The following is a 22,422-nucleotide window of genomic DNA, read 5'->3' on the forward strand; positions in this document are numbered from 1 at the left end:
TCGGAATCATACCAAGAGGGAAGATGCCTAGTCTTCATTATGCGGGAAGGTACGGCGTCCTTAAGAGCGCTGTGCAGTAAGTCATAAAACAAGTTAACTGCGGCATCAAGAGATGGTCAGGATTCGAGCAAGTTCCACGGACAACGGGATAAGATATTTCGTAGATGGGGAAAGTCTGCTTTTGTCCAAACGAATAATGATTTTGTAGTCTGTGGTAAACGAGGAACACGGGAAATATGAAGTCTGAGCTCAAGTGCAGAATGATCTGATTGTACTAACTGTTCTGTTGCTTCACACAGGGTATTATTAGTAACTTTTTCAGACACGAAAGCAAGGTCCAGGAAGTTATTTCCTCGTGTTGGAAAACCGCAAACTTGGCGAAGGTTAAATTCGTTGGTGATCTCTAAAAGAAAGCAGGCTTCCTCGTTGACATGGGCAAGAATAGGATTAATAGATCCCAAATCGTCTGAGGCCCAGGCTAATTGGCTTATATTGAAATCTCCGCACACAATAATAGTGTCAGTTTGTTTTGCCCCACGATTGATTCGAGCCAGGGTTTCTCAGAAGTCTGTGAGCCGTACTTTCAACTCGTCCGGGGGCAGGTAACAGCAGACTATGTATAGCGCTCGGCCAGGGGATGGGGTGGCTTTTACAACAACACATTCCCAGTTTCCCGTTAAGTCAGGTCGTTGCACTGGACCGTACGCAGTGTTCACTGCTATTAAAACTCCACCTCCCTTGTTCTTACTAGTAATGATATTTTGCCTGTCTTGGCGGAAAATAACAATTGTCGTGCAGTATTTCACTATGGTCGATTGAAGAGTCGAGCAGTCGTAATGCACGACACTCAGAGCGACGTTAAAGTCCACGAGTGATTTCTTAAGACTGCAGACATTCTGGTAGTAGATGCTAAGGCTGGTATTTACCTCCGGACATCGCCGGCAACTGCTAGTAGTAGAACACTCAGCGTCAGGATTGATGTGTCACTGACACGCTGACTGGACGCCATTCGCTGCTGCTTGCCGTTAATACACAACACGTGGGCGCTTATTTGAAGCTTATTATTGGAGAGTATATCTTCCCAACAAGTCACACCGCACTTAACATCAAAGTATATGTTGATTCTCGTGTTCTTCTTTGAAAGTATTTTCTTCATTTTTAGTTTCGAATGCAATATGTTTATAGTTTAATGTGCTGTGTGCATGGATGTAAGTAAGAACTTCAATGTTCCCGTTTCCAGAAGACCTAGTATTACGGCAAAATTGGGTTAAGAGCATTCGTAAGGAAAACTTTGATCCGAATCACAGGACTAATAATGTTGTGTACATTAATTATTTTATCATTTTTGAAATCAAATGTATTGTCAGGGAAGACATTATTTACCCATAGAAGATGGGGATCTCATTCGAGTGCCGTGCAAACTTCCGAAGTTAAAACTAATGATGCCTATCCTAGCATTTGCCCTATCAGCCAATGTATCTTACTACAGAGAAAATTAAATCAGTCCGAGAAAGAACTGGAAAGTCATGACCAAGATTTATGATTTAGAGACTAATTACGTTTATTGACCTTGAGGTCATCTGGAATGCGCGTTCGCTGCACATGTCAGTACGAGTTGGAAATGATACCAACCATTTAAATGTAACGTGTGCAAATAAAACAACTGCGGTTTTTGGTATTTTAACACAAAAATGTAAAATTCCCAGTCTTACATTAGGACCTAAACAGTAATAGGCAATCCCAAGACCTCCCATGGCTTTCTTTTTTAATGTAAGGTGCAACATCTGTTCTGGTGTCGCTGATACAATCATGTACGATAATATAAAAAATACTGAATTTGTGTTAAGAAGGAGCAGTTTCGATTCCTGCCTGAAAGCCCAGTTACCTTACAGTGCCCTGAGCAAAGTGCCGAAAACCTGTTCGGCAGTACGATCAAAAAAATGTAAAAACATGATGGACGTTTTATAAGTGCGAACAAGGAGAGCTGACGAAATGCGCCGTGTCTCCTTACAATTGTTGTAGCCAATCTCTGCTTTATGATTTTGCGAGATTCTCTAAACAATACCACCCTAATGCGATGCTAAGATGGTCCCTTATGCAAGTTCACCGCCGATCGCTTTTCCAGTACCGGTAGAGTACTTGCCCTAATTATCACAATGACGGGGCGTTAACGCCAAGATCCATAAGTATGCCATGGCCGTCCTTGTTAAAAAACGATTGATCGAGGACTTAGTGTTGATGGGACTGGAATTTCTGGACGGTTGATCCGGGAAATCGTTTCTTCGAGGAACGGATAATGCGGGACTTTTACAACGTGATTTAATTACGATGCTCGCGGGACTGCATAATCTGAACGCATATTCTGGGAAAACGTATTTTCCGGGAATGGATAATCGAGGTTCCACTGTATAAGTAATGTTTGCAACAACATTCATTTGAACAGCTGAGTACTAGGAATGTTTCTAATTTCAGCCGGTAGGGAATTCCACAGGCGGATAGTAGCGGGGAAGAATGAATCACTGTTACTAGTAGTGTGGTGAGTAGGAAAACTTAGCAAGGAGTTAGCTAATGACCTTATTTATGGATGATAGGTACTGAAGGTCATCTTTCAAGTAAACGGGTATTTTGCTCTGTACAACGCTATGAATAACTCTCTCAGAAATAAAAGGAGTGCATGTAGGGTTATACAGTAGGTTGTTATAGGACTTGTCTTAGTTTCAGAGTCATTAATATAATACTGATAATATGATTAAATAGCCTTAAAAATATCTGTCTACCCCCTTATTTAGCTCACGCTTCGCCACTGCTCCCAATCCCACTTATTTTCATCCACATTGAATCCAGAAACAGCTGGAGATACATCGGCAGCAGGCCCAATATTCAATGGCACTCTTGGTGGTTAAACTGTATTATGTTCATCGTCGCTGATAAATCCATCTATGTAGATAAGCTTAACCATAATAGGTATATTAAATTTGATCCTGTATTGCCATGTCTAAATCTATTAAAGAAACTTTTAAGATAGTTTAAGTTGGGTCCACCTTTTCAATACACTTTTAATGATTGAAAATTACTTATTCTATCATACAAGTCAAATCACTGATTTGATTTCACTGATGAAGGGAATGCATACTGTTCCTGAAACATGTATGATAGAATAAATAATTTTCTATCATTAAAAGTGTATTGACAAGGTGGACCCAACAAACTATTTTAAATAGTTTCTCTAATAAAGCCATCAATGTCAAAGGAACTACTGATATTTCAAACCCAATATTTATTATTTATCTCGAGTTCTATTACACTCTCTTCTTCCTTGTTTTGCTTCGTGGCAGCTATCTTGACACCGTTGCTTGGATACCAGATATTCCACTCGCATTCTAATGAAATCGTACATGTTACATATTATGTCATCTGTAGAGAAGCTCTCGTTGTAATGCAAAGTTGATAAACACAAGCCTCTCCGTCCTAGTACAGAAGCCACGGCGAAGCTCGAATGGGGAGATCCATCTTTGTACGGGGTTGGGTTGAATTACATCAATGAAAACGCCTTTTTTTCTTCTTTTCTTTTTTGCAAGTTGCTTTAAAGTGAATGGATGCTTGCAAAAACAGACAAACCAACACTTTTTTTTTTTTAAACTTCAGTTATGTGCTGCCATGCTGCTGTGAGTTTCACAAATATGAAAACTCCTCTCGGTTTTTAATTGCTGCATTGATGGGGTGAAAATTCCCTATGGGAATCACTGTAAGTACCCGGGTGTTAATATAAGGAAAGATCTTCAATGGGGTAATCACATAAATGGGATTGTTAATAAAGGGTACAGATCTCTGCACATGGTTATGACGGTATTTAAGGGTTGTAGTAAGAATGTAAAGGAGAGGGCATGTAAGTCTCTGGTAAGACCCCAACTAGAGTATGGTTCTAGTGTATGGGACCTTCACCAGGATTACTTGATTCAAGAACTGGAAGAAATCCAAAGAAAAGCAGCTTGATTTATTCTGCGTGATTTCTGACAAAAGAGTAGCGTTACAGAAATGTTGCAAAGTTTGGGTTGGGAAGACTTGGTAGAAAGGAGACCAGCTGCTCAACTAAGTGGTACGTAATGCCAATATAAATGGTCCGTTATTGGACATTATATATTTTCTAGCTAATTCCTGGTTGCCAGCGTTTCACCCCAGTGTGCTAAGTTGGGCTCATCAGTTGGTAAATAGCACACCCACAAAGACGCATGGCTAGTGCATGATATAGATGTTGATTCCCATAGCGAATCTGAAATATTTGTCCTGAATGAGATTTGTAATGGCTAGTGCATACCGTGGAGGCCACTGAGTAGGCTACTTGAAGCCACCGGCAGTGTCAATGCACTATGGGAGACTGTCTCATTACCAATACCTGATGTTGATTCCCATAGGGAACCTGAAATATATTGGTATTATATATTTAATATATATTTACATTGGTATTATAATTTCACTCATTCAGGACAAATATTTCAGGTTCTCTATGGGAATCAACATCCATAAGTGGTATGTTCCGAGCTGTCAGTGGAGAGACGGCGTGGGAGGACATCAGTAGATGAATAAGTTTGAGTGGTGCCTTTAAAAGAAGGAAAGATCAAAATATGAAGATAAAGTTGGAATTCAAGAGAACAAATTGGGGCAAATATTCGTGTATAGCAAGGGAAGTTAGGGATTGGAATAACTTACCAAGGGAGATGTTCAATAAATTTCCAATTTCTTAGAAATGATCAATAGCACAGAAGAAGACCACAACGGCGGACCAAGAGCACGAGCAACTAATGTAGCTCCAACTGCTAGGAAGGCGGATGAAGGCTGCAGCACTTCGGGACCTTCAGTCGTCGTAGTTGCTGTGTCAATGGGCAAAAGTTCTGCAACTGTCAAGGATCGTGTGACTGTTGGTGTGCAACAACATTCCCACAATAATAGATGTCACACATGGGCGTCTTCCGAAGAATTGTAACATCTCTCCATGCACGACTGCAAGCCCTGCGGCGATCGGGGAGTTGTGATGGGAGCAGGATTGTGTTATCTGGGAGCTCCTAGCAACAAGCCGGCACGTAGGCGGCAAACGTGTGACCTGTAGAGCAATTCGTATGCTGCATTCGTGACTAAGCAGGCCTATTCAGGATTCACTCTGCTTACCCTGAATTGGGAGGGGGGCTAAAAAATGGCGCCCTAAACATAGTCAGCCTATTTCCACCCAACCCAGAGGGTACACCACTTGCAGTCAAACCAAAATAAGAATGAATTTTGCTACTTGGAACATACGTACTCTGATGGACAGCAGCACAGATTATCGACCACATAGAAGGACAGCAATTGTTGCTGACATTGCTGCACTCAGTTGCTGATTACCTTATCAAAATCTTTATACATTGATTACTTTACCCACTTGAACTGGAGGACAATTTGCTCCCCTATTTCATATTACAGCACTAGTTCCACCTTTTTTATATGTTCAGTTCAAAACTAAGAACTTATGCTTCAATTCTGATATTTTCACTGCCGCTAACTCATAACATACAAGGTATAAGGCGACCAGAACACATGCAACGCTACGTCGCGTTGCTTATTGTGGAGGCTGAATTTTATGGAATCCATGTTCAACTCGCATGTACATAAATCATCGCGAGAAAAAGAAAGTTCGCCAGTCAATCTGCACCTGGATAATCCAGTGTTGACTGTGTGAGGTCGTATCAGATAGTCAAACAAGTATCACTTTTTAAAAAAAATGACTTTTACACACGTAATATTTGTAGAATACTGTACATAAGTATAGTCATGCGGATAGCCACCGTCAGTCTGTTGGCACGTAGGGTAAGAGGTTGTGGTAAACAATTTCTAATAACTATAGTTCCGATTTTCATGAGTTTCGACTTGATAGTTAGCCGGAAGTCAGACGGTGGGGCCAAATTGTTACGAATACAAACATTTACGATGCACAACATGAACAGGAATGTAAATACTGGAATATAAGTCCAAAATCAGTTATTCTTTGTAGCAACATACATAATTCACATAAGATGAACAATAATACATAACATATTTAGGATAAGGCTACAAGATAAAAATATGTCAATACTCGAACAGATAAAACGTGAGAAAATTAAATTAAATTTCTATTCAGCACATAGAAGATCTCACACTGATGTTAGATTCAGTATCCCATAACGAAGGAAATAATCCTACAAAGCGAATATACCATTCGTTTCTGAGTCACTATCGGCATTGTCATTGTCTGTTGAGGTTTCACTCTCGCCTGACCCTAAAGAGATAATAAAGTCTTGAGCATAATCATCTGTGAGACTTTCTTTCTCCCACGCTTTAATCATATCGGATTTCGTGTGTCTTACAACGTTGCTCCAGTTCTCCACACTTATACGGCCTACGGCTTCGAAAATAAGTCTTTCAACTTCCGAAACTGTGAAGAGGCTGTTATCCTTCAGTTGGGCACAAATCAGTTCTATGGCATTAAAGTGGCAATGATATAGTGGAAGGTGAACTATTTTATGCCCGTTCCTTCTGGCTATCTCATCCACCACATAAACTGGGCAGTGGGGCTCGTTTTGTTTCAAGAGAAGCCCTTCCCCACGTCATAGCAAACCGAAATATTGTGCTCCTTCAACCACTTCATCAACTCATTCTTTCTAGCCACCATTGTTGGTGCTTTGGCAAGAACGACTCCCTAACATTACAAACAATTTCCTGGGCCTGGCTCCTTAGTGGAGTACCTCGTCCGAAGGGCTTTCTTTCCCTGGGAGTTTCATTCTTAGACGTAGCCGTCGACATGACAGAATATCAAATTCACACACGGGCCTAAAATTAACCTACCATATAACTACCGAACAAAATATTAAACTAAGCTACTATATAAATTAGATTACCTGTTACACACTATTCACTACAATATAACGCGCTATACTATTAAAAATACTAAACAATACATTTATAATCTCTGCACTACGAAATACAATGACTGACAGAGCAAATGCAACACCAAGAAGGAGTGGTCAGAACTTTATGCCAATTGCAGGGTAGACTGACGTCACTGAGGTATGCTCATGATGTGAAATGCGCCGCTGTGCTGCGCACGTAGCGAACGATAAATGGGACACGGCGTTGGCGAATGGCCCACTTCGTACTGTGATTTCTCAGCCGACAGTCATTGTAGAACGTGTTGTCGTGTACCACAGGACACGTGTATAGCTAAGAATGCCAGGCCGCAGTCAACGGAGGCATTTCCAGCAGACAGACGACTTTACGAGGGGTATGGTGATCGGGCTGAGAAGGGCAGGTTGGTCGCTTCGTCAAATCGCAGCCGATACCCATAGGGATGTGTCCACGGTGCAGCGCCTGTGGCGAAGATGGTTGGCGCAGGGACATGTGGCACGTGCGAGGGGTCCAGGCGCAGCCCGAGTGACGTCAGCACGCGAGGATCGGCGCATCCGCCGCCAAGCAGTGGCAGCCCCGCACGCCACGTCAACCGCCATTCTTCAGCATGTGCAAGACACCCTGGCTGTTCCAATATCGACCAGAACAATTTCCCGTCGATTGGTTGAAGGAGGCCTGCACTCTCGGCGTCCGCTCAGAAGACTACCATTGACTCCACAGCATAGACGTGCCCGCCTGGCATGGTGCCGGGCTAGAGCGACTTGGATGAGGGAATGGCGGAACGTCGTGTTCTCCGATGAGTCACGCTTCTGTTCTGTCAGTGATAGTCACCGCAGACGAGTGTGGCGTCGGCGTGGAGAAAGGTCAAATCCGGCAGTAACTGTGGAGCGCCCTACCGCTAGACAACGCGGCAACATGGTTAGGGGCGCTATTGCGTATGATTCCACGTCACCTCTAGTGCGTATTCAAGGCACGTTAAATGCCCACCGCTACGTGCAGCATGTGCTGCGGCCGGTGGCACTCCCGTACCTTCAGGGGCTGCCCAATGCTCTGTTTCAGCAGGATAATGCCCGCCCACACACTGCTCGCATCTCCCAACAGGCTCTACGAGGTGTACAGATGCTTCCGTGGCCAGCGTACTCTCCGGATCTCTCACCAATCGAACACGTGTGGGATCTCATTGGACGCCGTTTGCAAACTCTGCCCCAGCCTCGTACGGACGACCAACTGTGGCAAATGGTTGACAGAGAATGGAGAACCATCCCACAGGACACCATCCGCACTCTTATTGACTCTGTACCTCGACGTGTTTCTGCGTGCATCGCCGCTCGCGGTGGTCCTACATCCTACCGAGTCGATGCCGTGCGCATTGTGTAACCTGCATATCGGTTTGAAATAAACATCAATTATTCGTCCGTGCCGTCTCTGTTTTTTCCCCAACTTTCATCCCTTTCGAACCACTCCTTCTTGGTGTTGCATTTGCTCTGTCAGTCAGTGTATAAACAAACAACAACCTAGCACAGAGACACACAAAGACTGCCAAAAAAACTGAGCACAATACAACACACAGCTGATAGCACATGGTTACAGTAAACAACAGATCGACAACACTGCTAACCGGAACTGGAGTCTAACGCACTCTATCGGAGTGACCGGCTACCTCCGCCAAAAGGCAGCGCTCAAACGTCAAGTCGAAACTCATAACTGAACTACAGAATGAATGCCACAAGCCTAGATTCAATTCAAAACCTATCCACGGCACATGACTGTTGAAGGTGAATCATTCGTCGGATGAGGATGTAGAGACTTGAACAGACCCCTTGGTGCCCTCTCCCTTCCTACTATCACGTCATTCATTTCATCTCTGACTCCTCTGATGACGATGACGTCAGGAAAGGCAACTGGTCTTAAAAACTTACCAGGAAGATCCACCTCACTTCATACCAGACTCCGTACAGAAAGAGCATGAGGGTTGGACATACTGTACAACTGATAAAAATGCATTTATTAGAAAATTCCCAGTTTTTATATAAATTTAAGTTCCTCTCCGGTACTTCATCCTGTTATAACTCCGAACAGTAACAGAACGTAGTACAATATCGTACATTTTATGCTTCTAACAAAATGAGAATATACATGAGCTCTCGTAACTTACAAACATCGGTAGGAATCTCCGACCACTTGATGGCGTATTTGTGGGTGGGATCTCCTTTGGTGTTCATCAGTATGGACTGCGAGTCCTTACCCAGGGCAAAAGTGTTATCGGACAGCTTGGTGATGATAGGCTCTTGCTTGCCAGTGGGGAAGAGGTCCTGGACAACACCTGTCAGCTGTCGAGAAAGAACAGTGACACATCAAATTAATACATTTTATAGTGCAAGGAAACTGGCACCCTAAGTGAAGTTTTCAGAGGCACTTCACAATGTGGAAAACACTCTTTCAAAAATTTCAATTGTGGTTATTGGCATATTGTACAAAACAAACAAAACTGCAGATATATTATAAACACTTCTAGTGTTGTACCCGTCATCAGCTGCACGTAACAGAGGATCTTCAGCCAGGATGCCAGGGTCCCCCGCAGCAGGCTGTGATATGACCCTACATAGTTCTTTTTCTTAACACAACCTGGTCAATACCTCTTCACTTCGTATTCTGTCTATGCAGCTGATATGCGATCGTAGACCACAGTTCAAATGCTATATAAGATATATCAAGCACGGTTTTTTAAGCAAGTACCAAGATTTTTAAAAGAAACATTTTTCTTTTTCTTGGATTCTACACACCTTAAACTACTTCCACACATAGTCACCATCAACAATGCACTTGCATAATAAAAAAACCATGGCACTACAGCCCTGGAAGGGCCTTGGCCTACCAAGCGACCACTGCTTAGCCCGAAGGCCTGCAGATTACGAGGTGTCGCGTAGTCAACACGACGAATCCTCTTGGCCGCTATCCCTGGCTTTCTAGACCGGGGCCGCTATCTCACCGTCGGATAGCTCCTCAATTCTAATCACGTAGGCTGAGTGGACCTCGAACCAGCCTTCAGGACCAGATAAAAATCCCTGACCTGGCCGGGAATCGAACCCGGGGCTTCCGGGTAAGAGGCCGGCACGCTACCCCTACACCACGGGGATCGGCACACTTGCTTAATGGGGCACCAATTTTTCTACGCCTTCGTCACAGAACGACGCTGCCTGTGATGAAAGCCATCTAAAACAGAGAGAGCGACGAGATCGTGTACCATCTGTTCTCACAAACTTTTGCTTCAAATGCACACATCAAATCATCTGTGACAGGCGCTATGTGGGACATTGTGCACATGTTGACACCATTCCCTTCATCATTGCTCTTTCACCTTCTACCTGTCACACTCGGTGACGAATGCCAGTTGATTTATGTTTTGTGCATTCAAGAAACAAATCACAGACTGTATCCCACTGTCGATGGCTTTATCTATTATCTTGAACGTTCACTACTCTACAAGAATATCTCCAGTGTGATGTGCCAGCAGATGAAGGAAGCCACTGTGCACATTGCAATAGCAGCACTGCACCAGAAATATGCATAAACAGTACTTACTAAAAAAAAAAAAAAAATCCTTCGAACTATTTACAGGAACAGTCACCGGTAATCTATTGTATGTAACTGATGAAAATAAATAATTAATGTATAGAAAGTCTAGCCTTCTAGAACTTACGCTCTCTGAAAGGTTGTGGCAATAAATGAAGAATTTTCTGCACTCTTTTCACGTCTTGCAATTCATTGCACAGCAGCGTCAATGCCTACGATTAACTTATTCTGTGATTCATGCATACTGTACAAGACGCTAAACTCAAAGGAAACTCATTCAATTTAAAGAAATCTTTCATTCATGGAACTACTAAGACAGCAAATATGAACTAGAAAAAAGAGAAGGAAATTCTGGACTTGGGATATCTTATTCCTAAGTTAGAAGTAACGGTAGTGAGAATTATAGCAAATAAGTACAAACGGGTGGGATCAGTGGTAGAAAGGTATTCAGCAGGAGGAGATAAAAGCTAAGTTACGAATAAACCCAATGGATGAAGCTGTATGCAGAACCGAGATCAATGGTGGTTTCATGTGAGGCGAATGGAAGAGGAAAGATTACCTAGGAGAACAATGGAATCTGTCATGGAGGGTAAGAGAAGTAGAGGGAGACCAAGATGACGGTTAGACTCAGTTTCTAACAATTTAAAGATAAGAGGTAGAGAACTAAATGAGGCCACAGAACTAGTTACAAATAGAGGATTGTGGCAGCATTTAGGAAATTCACAGAGGCTTACAGACTGAATGCTGAAAAGCATAACAGTCTATAATGATGTCTTAGACCAGAATAATCCTTTAAAATTGATGCTTTGCCTTTCCAGAAAGTTCTGAGCTATTCTGACACAGATAATTGATTCAGGATGTCAAATGGACCATGTTAATGTTGACTTGAACAAGGTTTGCTGGAATCCAACAAGTTGGGCCTCACTGGAATTTAGGTGCTGTTACCATTTCACGACCCAGGATTTCACGAAGAAAGTATGTCTTTTTTCTCTGTGGAGATTTTAAGTGTAGTAATACAGAATATGAAATTCATCAGGATAGATTAACAGGTGGTGGTGGTGATTACTCTTAAGAGGAAGTACAACTGGGCAACCATCCTCCAAATAACACTAATCAGAGAGAAAAAAAGGGAGCTGACACTTCAATAAATGAAGGTATCAGCCTAAGAAAGACAACAGTCATGAAGGGCATGAAAATTAAAGACTCCCTAGCCCTCGGAAACCGAATAGCAGAAAAGAACAAGAGTTGACCAACGGAGGTCAGATAGGATAGACGACACTGAGGAGCGTGGCACAAGTAAGTGGAAGCAATGCCAGGACTCAGCTAAGGGCCCCATGGTCGCCAGCCCACACTCCAAAGTTGAGAGCCTCTGTATTAGCTGCCGCTTACGGCAGGCAGGGGATACCGTTGGTGTTATTCTACCGTCCCCACCCACAAGGGGAGATAGATTAACAGTAAAGTTTATTTTCGTCCCTCTAGAAAGGTCATATTTCACAAAGAAATATGGCTCGAAGATAACTTCATTATAACTCCGGCCCACATCTTAACATGAGGAGGAGGAGGAGGAGGTGGTGGTGTTAAACTTCTTCACGTTTGGCCTAAATATGTATATTAAGAGCGAGGGAGTTACAACGAGCAGCTAACATCAAGTAACGTTTGCATCGCCATATCCTTGGCAGTTGGTTCATTTACTCATATTGTTTATATGACCTGAGTAAACAAAGGTTCAGGACTTTAATACAGGATCAGGTGATGATTTTCCTACTCTAATTTTGTGAGTTCTACTTCCTAGAAATGTAGCCAGCCATTCAATCACTAGTTCAATAGCCATCATTTTTAATCAGCAGTCTTGCATGATCTACCCTATCAAAAGCCTGGGACAGGTCAACAGTGATACAGTCCATTTGACCTCCTGAATCTGAATTACCTGCTATATCTTGCTGGAAACCAACAAGTTGAACCTCACTGGAATAACCTTTCCAAAACCTGCTATGCCTCGCATCAAACCAGTTAGTAACGAATGTAATCAGAAAGAATGCTTTCACAGAGCTTACAAAGATGTCAAACTGACTGGCCTGTTATTATCCGCTTCATGCTTATCACCCTTTCCTTTGTACAATGGGCTACTACAACAACTCTCCATTCATTTGACATACCTTCTTCATGCAAACAGCAATCAATCAACTAAATATTTCACATAAGGCACTATATCCCAACTCATAGCCTTTAATACATCCCCAGAAATCTTATCAATTCCAGCTGCTTTTCAGCTTTCAACTTACTTGACATGCTAGCATTGCCCACTAAACTTTTCAATCCGGAAGTAGCTGTGCTGAATGTATGTTTCTGCGGATTAATGTTCTACATTTTCCAATTTAGTTTTCTGCTCGGTGTTACAGGCACCTGATCTTCATCCTCACTATCTTCAACTTCAGTCAAATCATCAAAGTAGGCGGTAACTGGAGTAGAACGTGCCTGAACTAGAAGTAGTTTCGTTACCAGAATCAGATGACAAATCACTACCCAATATGAGGGCAAGAGTTCCCTCTGCAGTATATCTTTTCTCTGTCATCAGGTCTTTCACAATTTCAAAGCGATGGAAAGCTAAGTCAAGGGAGCAACTATGCGCGAAGTGAGAACCATACCAGACACATTGCTGTCATTTGGTGATCACAGCCGTAACTATAGACTCCCAAGACCGAACTTCCCAGCAGTTTGTCGTAGCAAAACGGCTACAGCAGTCCACCGCAGTTAATGATCTCTCAAATGTCCTTCCTGGAACCTGTTTCTCTCTTAACTCTTCTACTGTCTTGGACTACTGCATAATTTGCGAGCGCATTGCTTATTTAGCATATCCACGGAATTTCACTCCTACGATCATTATAGCCCATGCTGTACCGTGCTGAATACCATAACTTTAATTGTGGACACCCAATATTTTCTATAGAACTCTGTCTTTTCCCATACAATTTCAGATTGCTTGTTTCAATCCTCTTCTAATCACTCCATTTCTGATTCTATCCTTTCTTGTTCTCCCTATGATACTGCTCATCTTCTTTTGTCATTATCCATGTACTGGTACAAGTATTCTCATTACTACTGTTTTACTCTTCTTACCTGAATTATAACAATATGAGTTTTTATTCATACCTCCTTGAGGGGGTTAAAATTTAGGGAGGTACGAGTATATATTGTTGGAGGATGAACATAGACTCTTCTTACCTGTACGAGACAGTAATCTCCCTTGAAGCCCACACATATGGTTTCGTCGCACCAGGCCAAAGCCTTGGGAATGTCAGGGATGGTGAAGTCGTCGCACATGTCCAGGAACTTGTTGTTCTTCCAGTAATACATCTGGAGCTTCCTCTTCACTGCTACGCACATCCGCACCGTCACGGACGACTCGCCGGTCAGTGACTTAAACCTCTGAAATAACCAGCCACAAGGACAGGAAAAGTGAATACCAAACCATCAAGGAACCATACGTGTATCACAAGAATCGTAATAAAAAGGAGATAGAGAGGAAAGTGGAGGGTAATGGTGGACCCCACCTTCAATATCAGACAGTGGGAGTACGACAAAGATTTAGTGATTACCTTCTTAATATATGTATCCGAGGAAAGGGTATGGGAATTCATGGTAAGAAAGGGAGCTGGTCAACAAACGATGGAAATTCTATGAGTAATGTATGATAAATGTTTTAGCTATAACCAGACCCAAGTTACAAGGACTGGACTAAGGTTGCTGATGGATGAAACTGTGTACTAAGAGAGAGATGATGGACAAGGAGGGACAAGAGCAACTGTGAAATATGGTCTGAAATTCAAAGATTATCATCTTGAAACTACATACTGTTTCAAACAGTTAGCAAGCTAAGTAACACAGAATGCAAGCCTGCATAGAGAGGTCAGCAAAAGGGTTCAACGTTCTTGCAGAATGTAAGGAAAGAGGTATACACCAACACTGAGTAAGAAGAGTGAGATATCAGGAACAACAGAACTGACAAGATTAGACTAAAATGGTTTGGATATGTAAAGAGAATCGAGAACGGAAGGATACTGAAGATTAAGATTGAGGAGAAGAGAGCAAGATTTGGTGAAGATCATTACAAGAAGAAAGAACCTGGAATGGAACAGAGTTAGAGAAAAAGAATTGTGGAAAGTGGAGCTGGATAAGGGAAAATCATGATGAATGATGATAATTTAAAAATAAAAGTGTCCAGTGTCCAAGATACTGGACGGTGTTGTGCATCAACCGGCTATTGCCTAAAGAGTCAATACTCACGGAGCTCTGTTTGAATTGTAACAGCTGTGCCATCCACCTTATTCAAAGAATTGATTCACCCATATGTCACGCGTAGGTAGTACAAGTTATTGCTTACAGTGGTTTGTTTTGTACTGTATCACACTATAAGTGTACAGTTTAGTAAGCAAGGTCATAAGCTTTCATTAACTTAATAAGTAATTATAAGTCATCCACCAACGCCTTGAAGTAGGTGTGCTAGAACACGTGATAAAGATGTACCTGGAAGAATGTCTGATTCCTCATCAAGTAGTCAATTTAGGAATGATACTACCACTTCCTTCTTTTTCTGCTATTTGTTTTACGAGTTCGACACTTATTTGCCTCAAAGTGTTTTATAATAAAATAGTAATAGGTATTGAAAACCTAATATTCTGTTGCTGGTTCTTGGTTAACAACAAAATCTCACATAGTGGCACCCAACTTGTTGTTCTTTCTTCTTTCTTAATCCGTTTACCTTCCAGAGTTGGTTTTTCAGTTGAACTTGGCGAGGGATCCCACCTCTACCACCTCAAGGGCAGTGCTCTGGAGCGTCAGACTTTGGGTCGGGGGATAAACCTGTGGGGGAGGACCTCACCTGCCATGCTGAACAGGGGCCTTGTGGGGGGATGGGAAGACGGGAAAGGATAGACAAGGAAGAGGGAAACCACAGAAAACCACTTCTAGGAGGGAATCGAACCCCACTCTACTCAGTTGACCTCCCGAGGCCGAGTGGACCCCGTTCCAGTCCTCGTACCACTCATCAAATATCGTGGCAGAGCCAAGAATCGAACTCGGGCCTCCTGGGGTGGCAGCTAATCATGCTAACCACTACACCACAGAGGCGGTCTTACTTGTGGTTGCATAACTAAATGTTCCATAGCCCTGAGCATCAACAAGTTAACCGCCACAGTTTAGTGCTTAGCCGTTTGATGCGTACCTTCGGTCCGCAAACTGCAAATACAGCTAAATTAAATTTGAGGAAAACAAGGAAAATATTGTACCAAATGACGTTTCTTCTGAATAATTGCACTATGCGTACCACATTATGCAACTGTAATACATATTTATTTATTTTGACTAAAATATCTCTTCTAAGATTGTTTTAAACACGAAAACCTTTGAATGCGCTTTGCTCAAAACTATGATTTGATGCATAACATCGTCCAATTATCTTTGATTGTGAAAGCTTATAACTATGGCCCGAGTGTTTATGACCTAAAAATGTTAGAAACATGCAAGCATTTATAACATAAAAATGTATGAAAATATGACAATAAATATGTCTTTAAAAATATTTTGGTCACATTCTCAAAATCTTGCAGCTGTTTACATTAAAATTATATTGAAAATATAATTTTAAACTCTAACACATTCAATAATAATAAACAACTAATAATAATAATAATAATTATTATTATATTTTGAATTTAATTACTCAATCAGGAAGTAACTCTCAACTCTGCACAGAATGAAATAAATGTCACATTTTGATGGGCGATCAGAAAGAATTACAATAGTAAATGACATACATTTTAAAGTTTTCATATAGGAATGATCTATTTTTACTCAACACTGACTTGTAACAGGAAAAGGACTGGGGCATGTTTGAAATACAGTAAAAGTCAAATCATTAGAGTTCAATTGAGGCTCACCTTCATGGAATGTTGCTAATCTTGGAGAGAGTAGAGTGGCCTTCATTCTGACCCAGCACAACCTGCAGTTTTACACATTCACCAAATTCACCACATAATACAGCCTTTCAACATTTTTCACCAGTTGAAGAGCATCACAGAGTTGAACACCAGTTTCTTCTAACTGTGGCGTTAAGCCACGTTCCCCAACGTGTGAGGGTGGGTTGGGAAGGCAATGACAGAGAAGGAACCATTTCCTTGAATTTCTGCACTCGCAGTGGAGCTTTGATGAAGAAACTTATTCACATCAAGATAATTTCCACTAATTTCTTCCGCAACTATATTTAGTGCACGTGCAATGCATGTTACATGTAACATTTTAGAGAACACAAGCAGCTTCACCACATAGAGAGCTGCATCAGTGACTAGAAGCAGAACATTTTCTCTCTGCACTCCTTCAGGCCACAACACATTCACTGCATTATCGAAGGTTACAGCAATTACTGAGTGGTTAGTTCTGTCCACTGCTTCACAGGAAATGAGAAATTTACTCCTGCTCGGTCTCCCCTTAGAACACCGACAAGAACGTTTGCCACGTATCTCCCTTCAGCGTCGGTGGTTTCATCCATAGAAAGCGAGATCTAGTTCATCAGTGAAGCAGGATCGTATTCTATCACGTAGTTGCATTTGGAATGTGCTGATTAGTGTATTTCTTCAAAAAATTGCTGAAGTGCTGATTATTAACTTTCCCCAGCGGTTTATCAGCGGACATCATCATCCTCATCGTACATGAATCCTCGTTAAAATCTTAAGTTTTGCTTTTCATAGGCGGTGATGAAATTCTCCGGAACAGGAGCTGTTGAAGATTCAAGCCAAATTGTTTTGCTGTACTGCAGTGTTGTTCACCATTAAACCACTTTTTAGATTCTATTTTAATTTCACACAGCTTACAGAACAGAACAGAGAATAGTGCCATCTGTACTGAAATGCCTATCTCCAAACTCCTGCACAAATACTTGCAACTTTTTACTTATCGAACCGTTTGTTTTTGGTATAATGAACTGAGGGTATTCTTGATCAAACACACATACAGCTAAATCTGTCCAGTAACTGAGCCCCCTGTGCCTTTCTATCACCCCCTTCTCCTTTGGCACCCCTGTGAGGATCATTGTACCTGCTAAAGTTAATTACAGAAGTGGTTGACCTTGGCACAAAACCTGAGAGTAGCCATCCTCAACTGTCCATTTGCTTCCTTCACATCTGTCTCTTTCTATACAGCTTACCCTTCTAATTCACATACATATATATTTCTAAGAAAGATAGTTGTAAGAAATTACAGACAATCAGGAGATGTGAAAAATCCATCTTTGAGACAACTGCAAGCAGGTATGTGAAAATGGAAGAAAAAAGATAAAAACACAACAAAAATACAAAAATTCATGGGGAAATATGACCATAATATGAAAAATGATGGAAAATGACAAAAACCGTTAAAAAAAGCCTAAATATGACTTTATCCCTTCTACTCTGAATGGGTCTAATCGACCAAGATTTCATTTTCAATTGCTAGTAAGGACTGTACATCATCTCGTTTAGTAGTTATTGACATGTTTTTCGGTTGCTGACTACTCAATCTGTTCAACAAATTACATACAGAGGTGTGCAAATTATTGGACTAACCGTTGTATTTTCAATTTTTTTTCTCTTTATCACGATTTATATCTTAATAAATACGGGAGGAATGACTCATTTCATTTCATTGAGCTTTGTGTTGCTCATAGCATTGGGCCATGGTTTCTTTCTCTGGACGTGGCAGCAATGGTTGTTTTACTTCTCTACACAAGCCTCTTGATGTGTAATTTGCTATATCATTGTGGTCAGTAGGATTGTTTCTAGTGATTTACAAGGCTTCATTGTTGTACTTGGTACTTCAGTACTGATTCTTCTGTGAAGTTTCTTTTCTGTTAAAAAGTGGTTATGGGGAAGACAGCAAACTTATCACCAAGAAAAAAGCATTGGTTGCATGCCTCTTGAAGGAAAAGTTATACTCTCAATGCGATATTTCAAGAAAACTGGATGTTTCACAGACATCAGTGAGCCGAATCAATGTGGCAATCAAGGCTGGTGATGAACTTGTTACAAAACAAAAAGGTAACTGGTCAAAAGCCTAAAATGAGTCCGCGAATGACTAGAAAATTTATACAGATAGCTAAAGCGAACAGAAGGGCATCCAGTAAAGACATTTCAGACAATCTGAAATCGTATGGTGTGGAGATATCACTGTCTATAGTTTGGAGAAGACTTTGTGCTGCTGGTCTGTTAGCACACAGACCCCATAAGAAGGCAAGAATCACGCCTGCAATGGCCACAAAAAGGCTGATGTGGGCCAAGGAATTTCAGGAGAAATTTGGTAGTGACTGGAGCAGGGTAAGGTAAGGGTGTATTCTGCCCGAAGGCAGGTTCGAACCTCCGCAGAGGTGTGCCTGAGCCGGAGTTTACGTACGGTAGGGTGGCCAGTTCCTTTCCGCTCCTCCGTTCCCTTATCCCCCCCCACCAACAGCGCATGGCAACCCATCCAAATCTTGACCATGCCCAATGTTGCTTAACTTCGGAGATCTCACGGGATCCGGTGTTTCAACGCGACTACGTAATATTATTTTTAAAAACCAGTAGCAGGAAAGAAGTTGCAGTTCATGAAGTGAATATATGACTCACAAAAGGATACATATCTGTCTTGTTTTCGAAAGTTACTGTAGCATGATATTTATGGTTCCTTTTAATTCCTTTTTTAGGTCGTCTTTTCTGATGAATCAATATTCTCTATAAGCCAAGAAAGCGCTCAGTACGTTCGCCGAGCAAAGGATGAGGAGTTCCATCCCCAGTGCATCGCACAGGCAGTGAAGCATCCAACCTCCGTGATGGTATGCAGCTGCATGTCATCCAAGGGAACTGGCAGGTTGTATCTGATGGAAGGTACTATGAGACAAGAAAGTGCTAGTAACTTGACTATTTCCATGACTGAAGGAATGGTTTCCGGATGGAGATTTCATCTTCATGCAGGATGGAGCACCCTGTCATAAAGCCAAATCAGTGCTCAAATTCCTAGAAGAAAACAATGCCCTTCCCTGGCCAGGTAACAGCCCAGACGCAAACCCTATTGAGAACCTGTGGGCAGTAGTTAAAAAAAGATGACGAAGAAGACAATTACAAACAAGATTCAGCTTTTGGAGGAGCTTGTGAAGATATGGCACAGGGATCAAGATATAAAAAAATATATTGTAAAACACTAAATGAACAGCATGCCAAACCGTATAAAAATGGTTATAAAAAACAAGGGATACCGTACTAAGTATTAAACATTATGTAGAGTGTTTTAATAAACTTGTTTTGCAAAAGAAACTGGGTTGTATGTGGATTTTTTTGTTTGAGTCTAATAATTTGCACACCTCTGTATACGATGAATGGGTCTAATTGAGCCATCTATTAATTTCAATGCTGCACTACCTGCTGGTCACTACAGAAACAATGTTTGACTACCTCCACCACTAGGGAGTGCTGCAGTAAAGAAAGTAATGATCTGTTTGTGACCATTGTTGAACAGCAGTGTACAGAAATCAGTGAAGTCACCGAAAGCCTTGTCATGTAATGTAATTTAATTTTGGTCTTGTCTTCATGTTAACAATGTTTACAGTTGTTTGGGTAAGCAAAAAGGAACATTTAAAGACTGAAGAACTTATGAATTAGAAAATGTTAATTTGAAGAATATATTGAAAGCTATTTTTTTTTAAATATTGTACGAAGAAAAATAATTACTGAACTAAACTGTATTATTTTATATTCTGTACATCAAGAATTGTAATTTTGAAATGTGTTTGGAAAATATAAAAGGGTCCTTATTTTTGAGGCAGCATATACCGCACGTGTAAATTTTCGATTGTGAAATTGCTTTGTTTCGTAAATCCAACTCTCTTGAACTTGGCCATATAAGGAAAGGAATTTTTATTGGTCAGAATAACGACGTTTGCCATTGGTGAATATGTAAATCTAGGAAAAGGTTACCTTGTAATCGTACAATTTCCGGTTTCGGGCCCCTCGTGAGACCCAAGTCTACTATCCACGTCTTGGAATTCGGATCTCTGCAGCGGGTGGACGCATCTTGTGTCCCCGGTCTCCCACGGTAAGCGCTATGTTACTGCCTTTTAAGTAATTTAAATTCATTCGTGTGTTTCGGCCTTTCATCATTTAACGTAACTTCCATGTTAATGTAAAATTTTGTTTTGTGTGTCTGAGTTTCCTCTAAATTTCCACATTTACCAAAACTGAACATCAGCATGACTTAGCTGTTAGGCTAGTCCGCAACGTGTTGTTTTTGGAGGAAAACCTTTTTTCAGTCTCCGTATTTTGTAATTAAAAGTAAATGTAACGCCTTTTCTTTAACAGCGTATTGTACATCATATGAATTAATTTTTTAATTCTTTCAAGGATGCCTCCTTTTATTCTGTGAACTTCTAAAGTCAAAGTTCTTTTCTTGACCGAAGAGCTTGTTGTTTTAGTATCCACTACTCTGCCATTCATTTGTTCTGTTTCAATTGAAATTGTATCTTTCATTCTGTTAATAATAATTAGTCCGAGGGTGATTATTGTGAACCTTTTCTTCCCCATAACGTCATACTTTCCCGGATCTCAATAGGGCTCCTACCACCTTCCACGTCTTTTCTGTAGTTGTCGTTTGTTAGGCCTGTAAGTTATGTTTATGGTTTGATCTTGCGAGCTTTGATAGTTAACCTTCTCATTTTCCCAGCCGCCGTAACATTTATATTTTTCTATTTTCCCTATTTTTTTAAGTTCTGTTTGGGCCTGCTATGGACCACATGGTTCTTATCTCTAGCAGCTTTCTTCTTTGACCAGTACTCCATTCTTGCACTGTGAATATTTTTTCGCTCCCGAGTCCATTTCACAAATCTTCCTGGACGTACTGTTTTTTCTGTTGGTGACTCGAGAGAGTTTGATGTTCTGATCAATGTTCTGTACCTATTCCTGTCATAAATTTCACTGGGAGCAATGTCAATTCTTGAAGGTCTTTTCTGACGAGTCCTGCCCACTTGGCATTCCCTCTAGAGATGGTGAGCCTCCGATTGTCCATTCTCATGACATGACCATAGAAGTTCAATCCGCTCTTCCTCACAGATGTTGTAATGCTCTCCAATTGTTGGTACAGTTGTTGTGCCTGATTCTGTACTTGCCTTCTTTAATAGGGCCGATGATTTTTCTCAGGATCTTCCTTTCCTTTCCCTATTTATTTTATTATTATTATTATTATTATTATTATTATTATTATTATTATTATTATTATTATTAAGTGTTCATGCTCATTGCCTAGTTCATGTTTTTCTAATTCTGATTTATATTACTATTATTATTATTATTATTATTATTATTATTATTATTATGTGTAGACAAGCTCACCTAAAGGTGCTACACTGTTCATTGTTTCTGTGTTCAAATATGGCTGGTCATCAGCAGTTATGTGAGAATTCTATATGAAATATATTGCATGAAATTAGTGAGTGAGCACGAAGAGGAAGCTGATGACACATTTGTTGATCCTGATTTTCTGTTTCCTGACGAAACTGATGAAGAAGATCACGTTATCTTGAAGGAGAAGAAAATGACGAGCTCCTAGTATCTGATAATGGATTACAAAATGAGGTTGACTCTGTACAACAAGAAGTGTACATATCTCGAAATGGGATAAAATGGAGAAAACAAACCCATTCTCAATCACGTGCAAGGTACGTTCAGCATATAATACAAACTATAGTTCCATTTTTATGAGTTTCGACCGAAGTCAGACGATGGTGCCAACCTGCTACGAATACAAACATCTGATTTACGATATACAACACGAACGGAAATGTATATACAGGAATATAAGTCCATAAGCAATTAATCTTTGTAGCAACATACATAATTCACACAAGATTAATAATACACAACACATTTAGGATAAGGCTACAAGATA

General features: G+C 41.0%; 1 protein-coding gene across 1 annotated transcript in view; it reads right to left on the reverse strand.

Annotated features, from left to right (window-relative positions):
* The window catches only part of Vps39 (vacuolar protein sorting 39), a 219,032-nt gene that overhangs the window by 173,244 nt on the left and 23,366 nt on the right, over window positions 1–22,422 (reverse strand). The window contains exons 4-5 of the mRNA XM_067155478.2: window positions 13,708–13,911; window positions 9,068–9,242 (exon numbers count right to left, since the gene is read on the reverse strand). Coding sequence (XP_067011579.1) covers window positions 9,068–9,242; window positions 13,708–13,911 — 379 coding nt within the window. The remainder of the gene's footprint in view (window positions 1–9,067; window positions 9,243–13,707; window positions 13,912–22,422) is intronic.

The sequence above is a fragment of the Anabrus simplex genome, chromosome 11, assembly GCF_040414725.1.
Source record: "Anabrus simplex isolate iqAnaSimp1 chromosome 11, ASM4041472v1, whole genome shotgun sequence".
Lineage (NCBI taxonomy): Eukaryota > Metazoa > Arthropoda > Insecta > Orthoptera > Tettigoniidae > Anabrus > Anabrus simplex.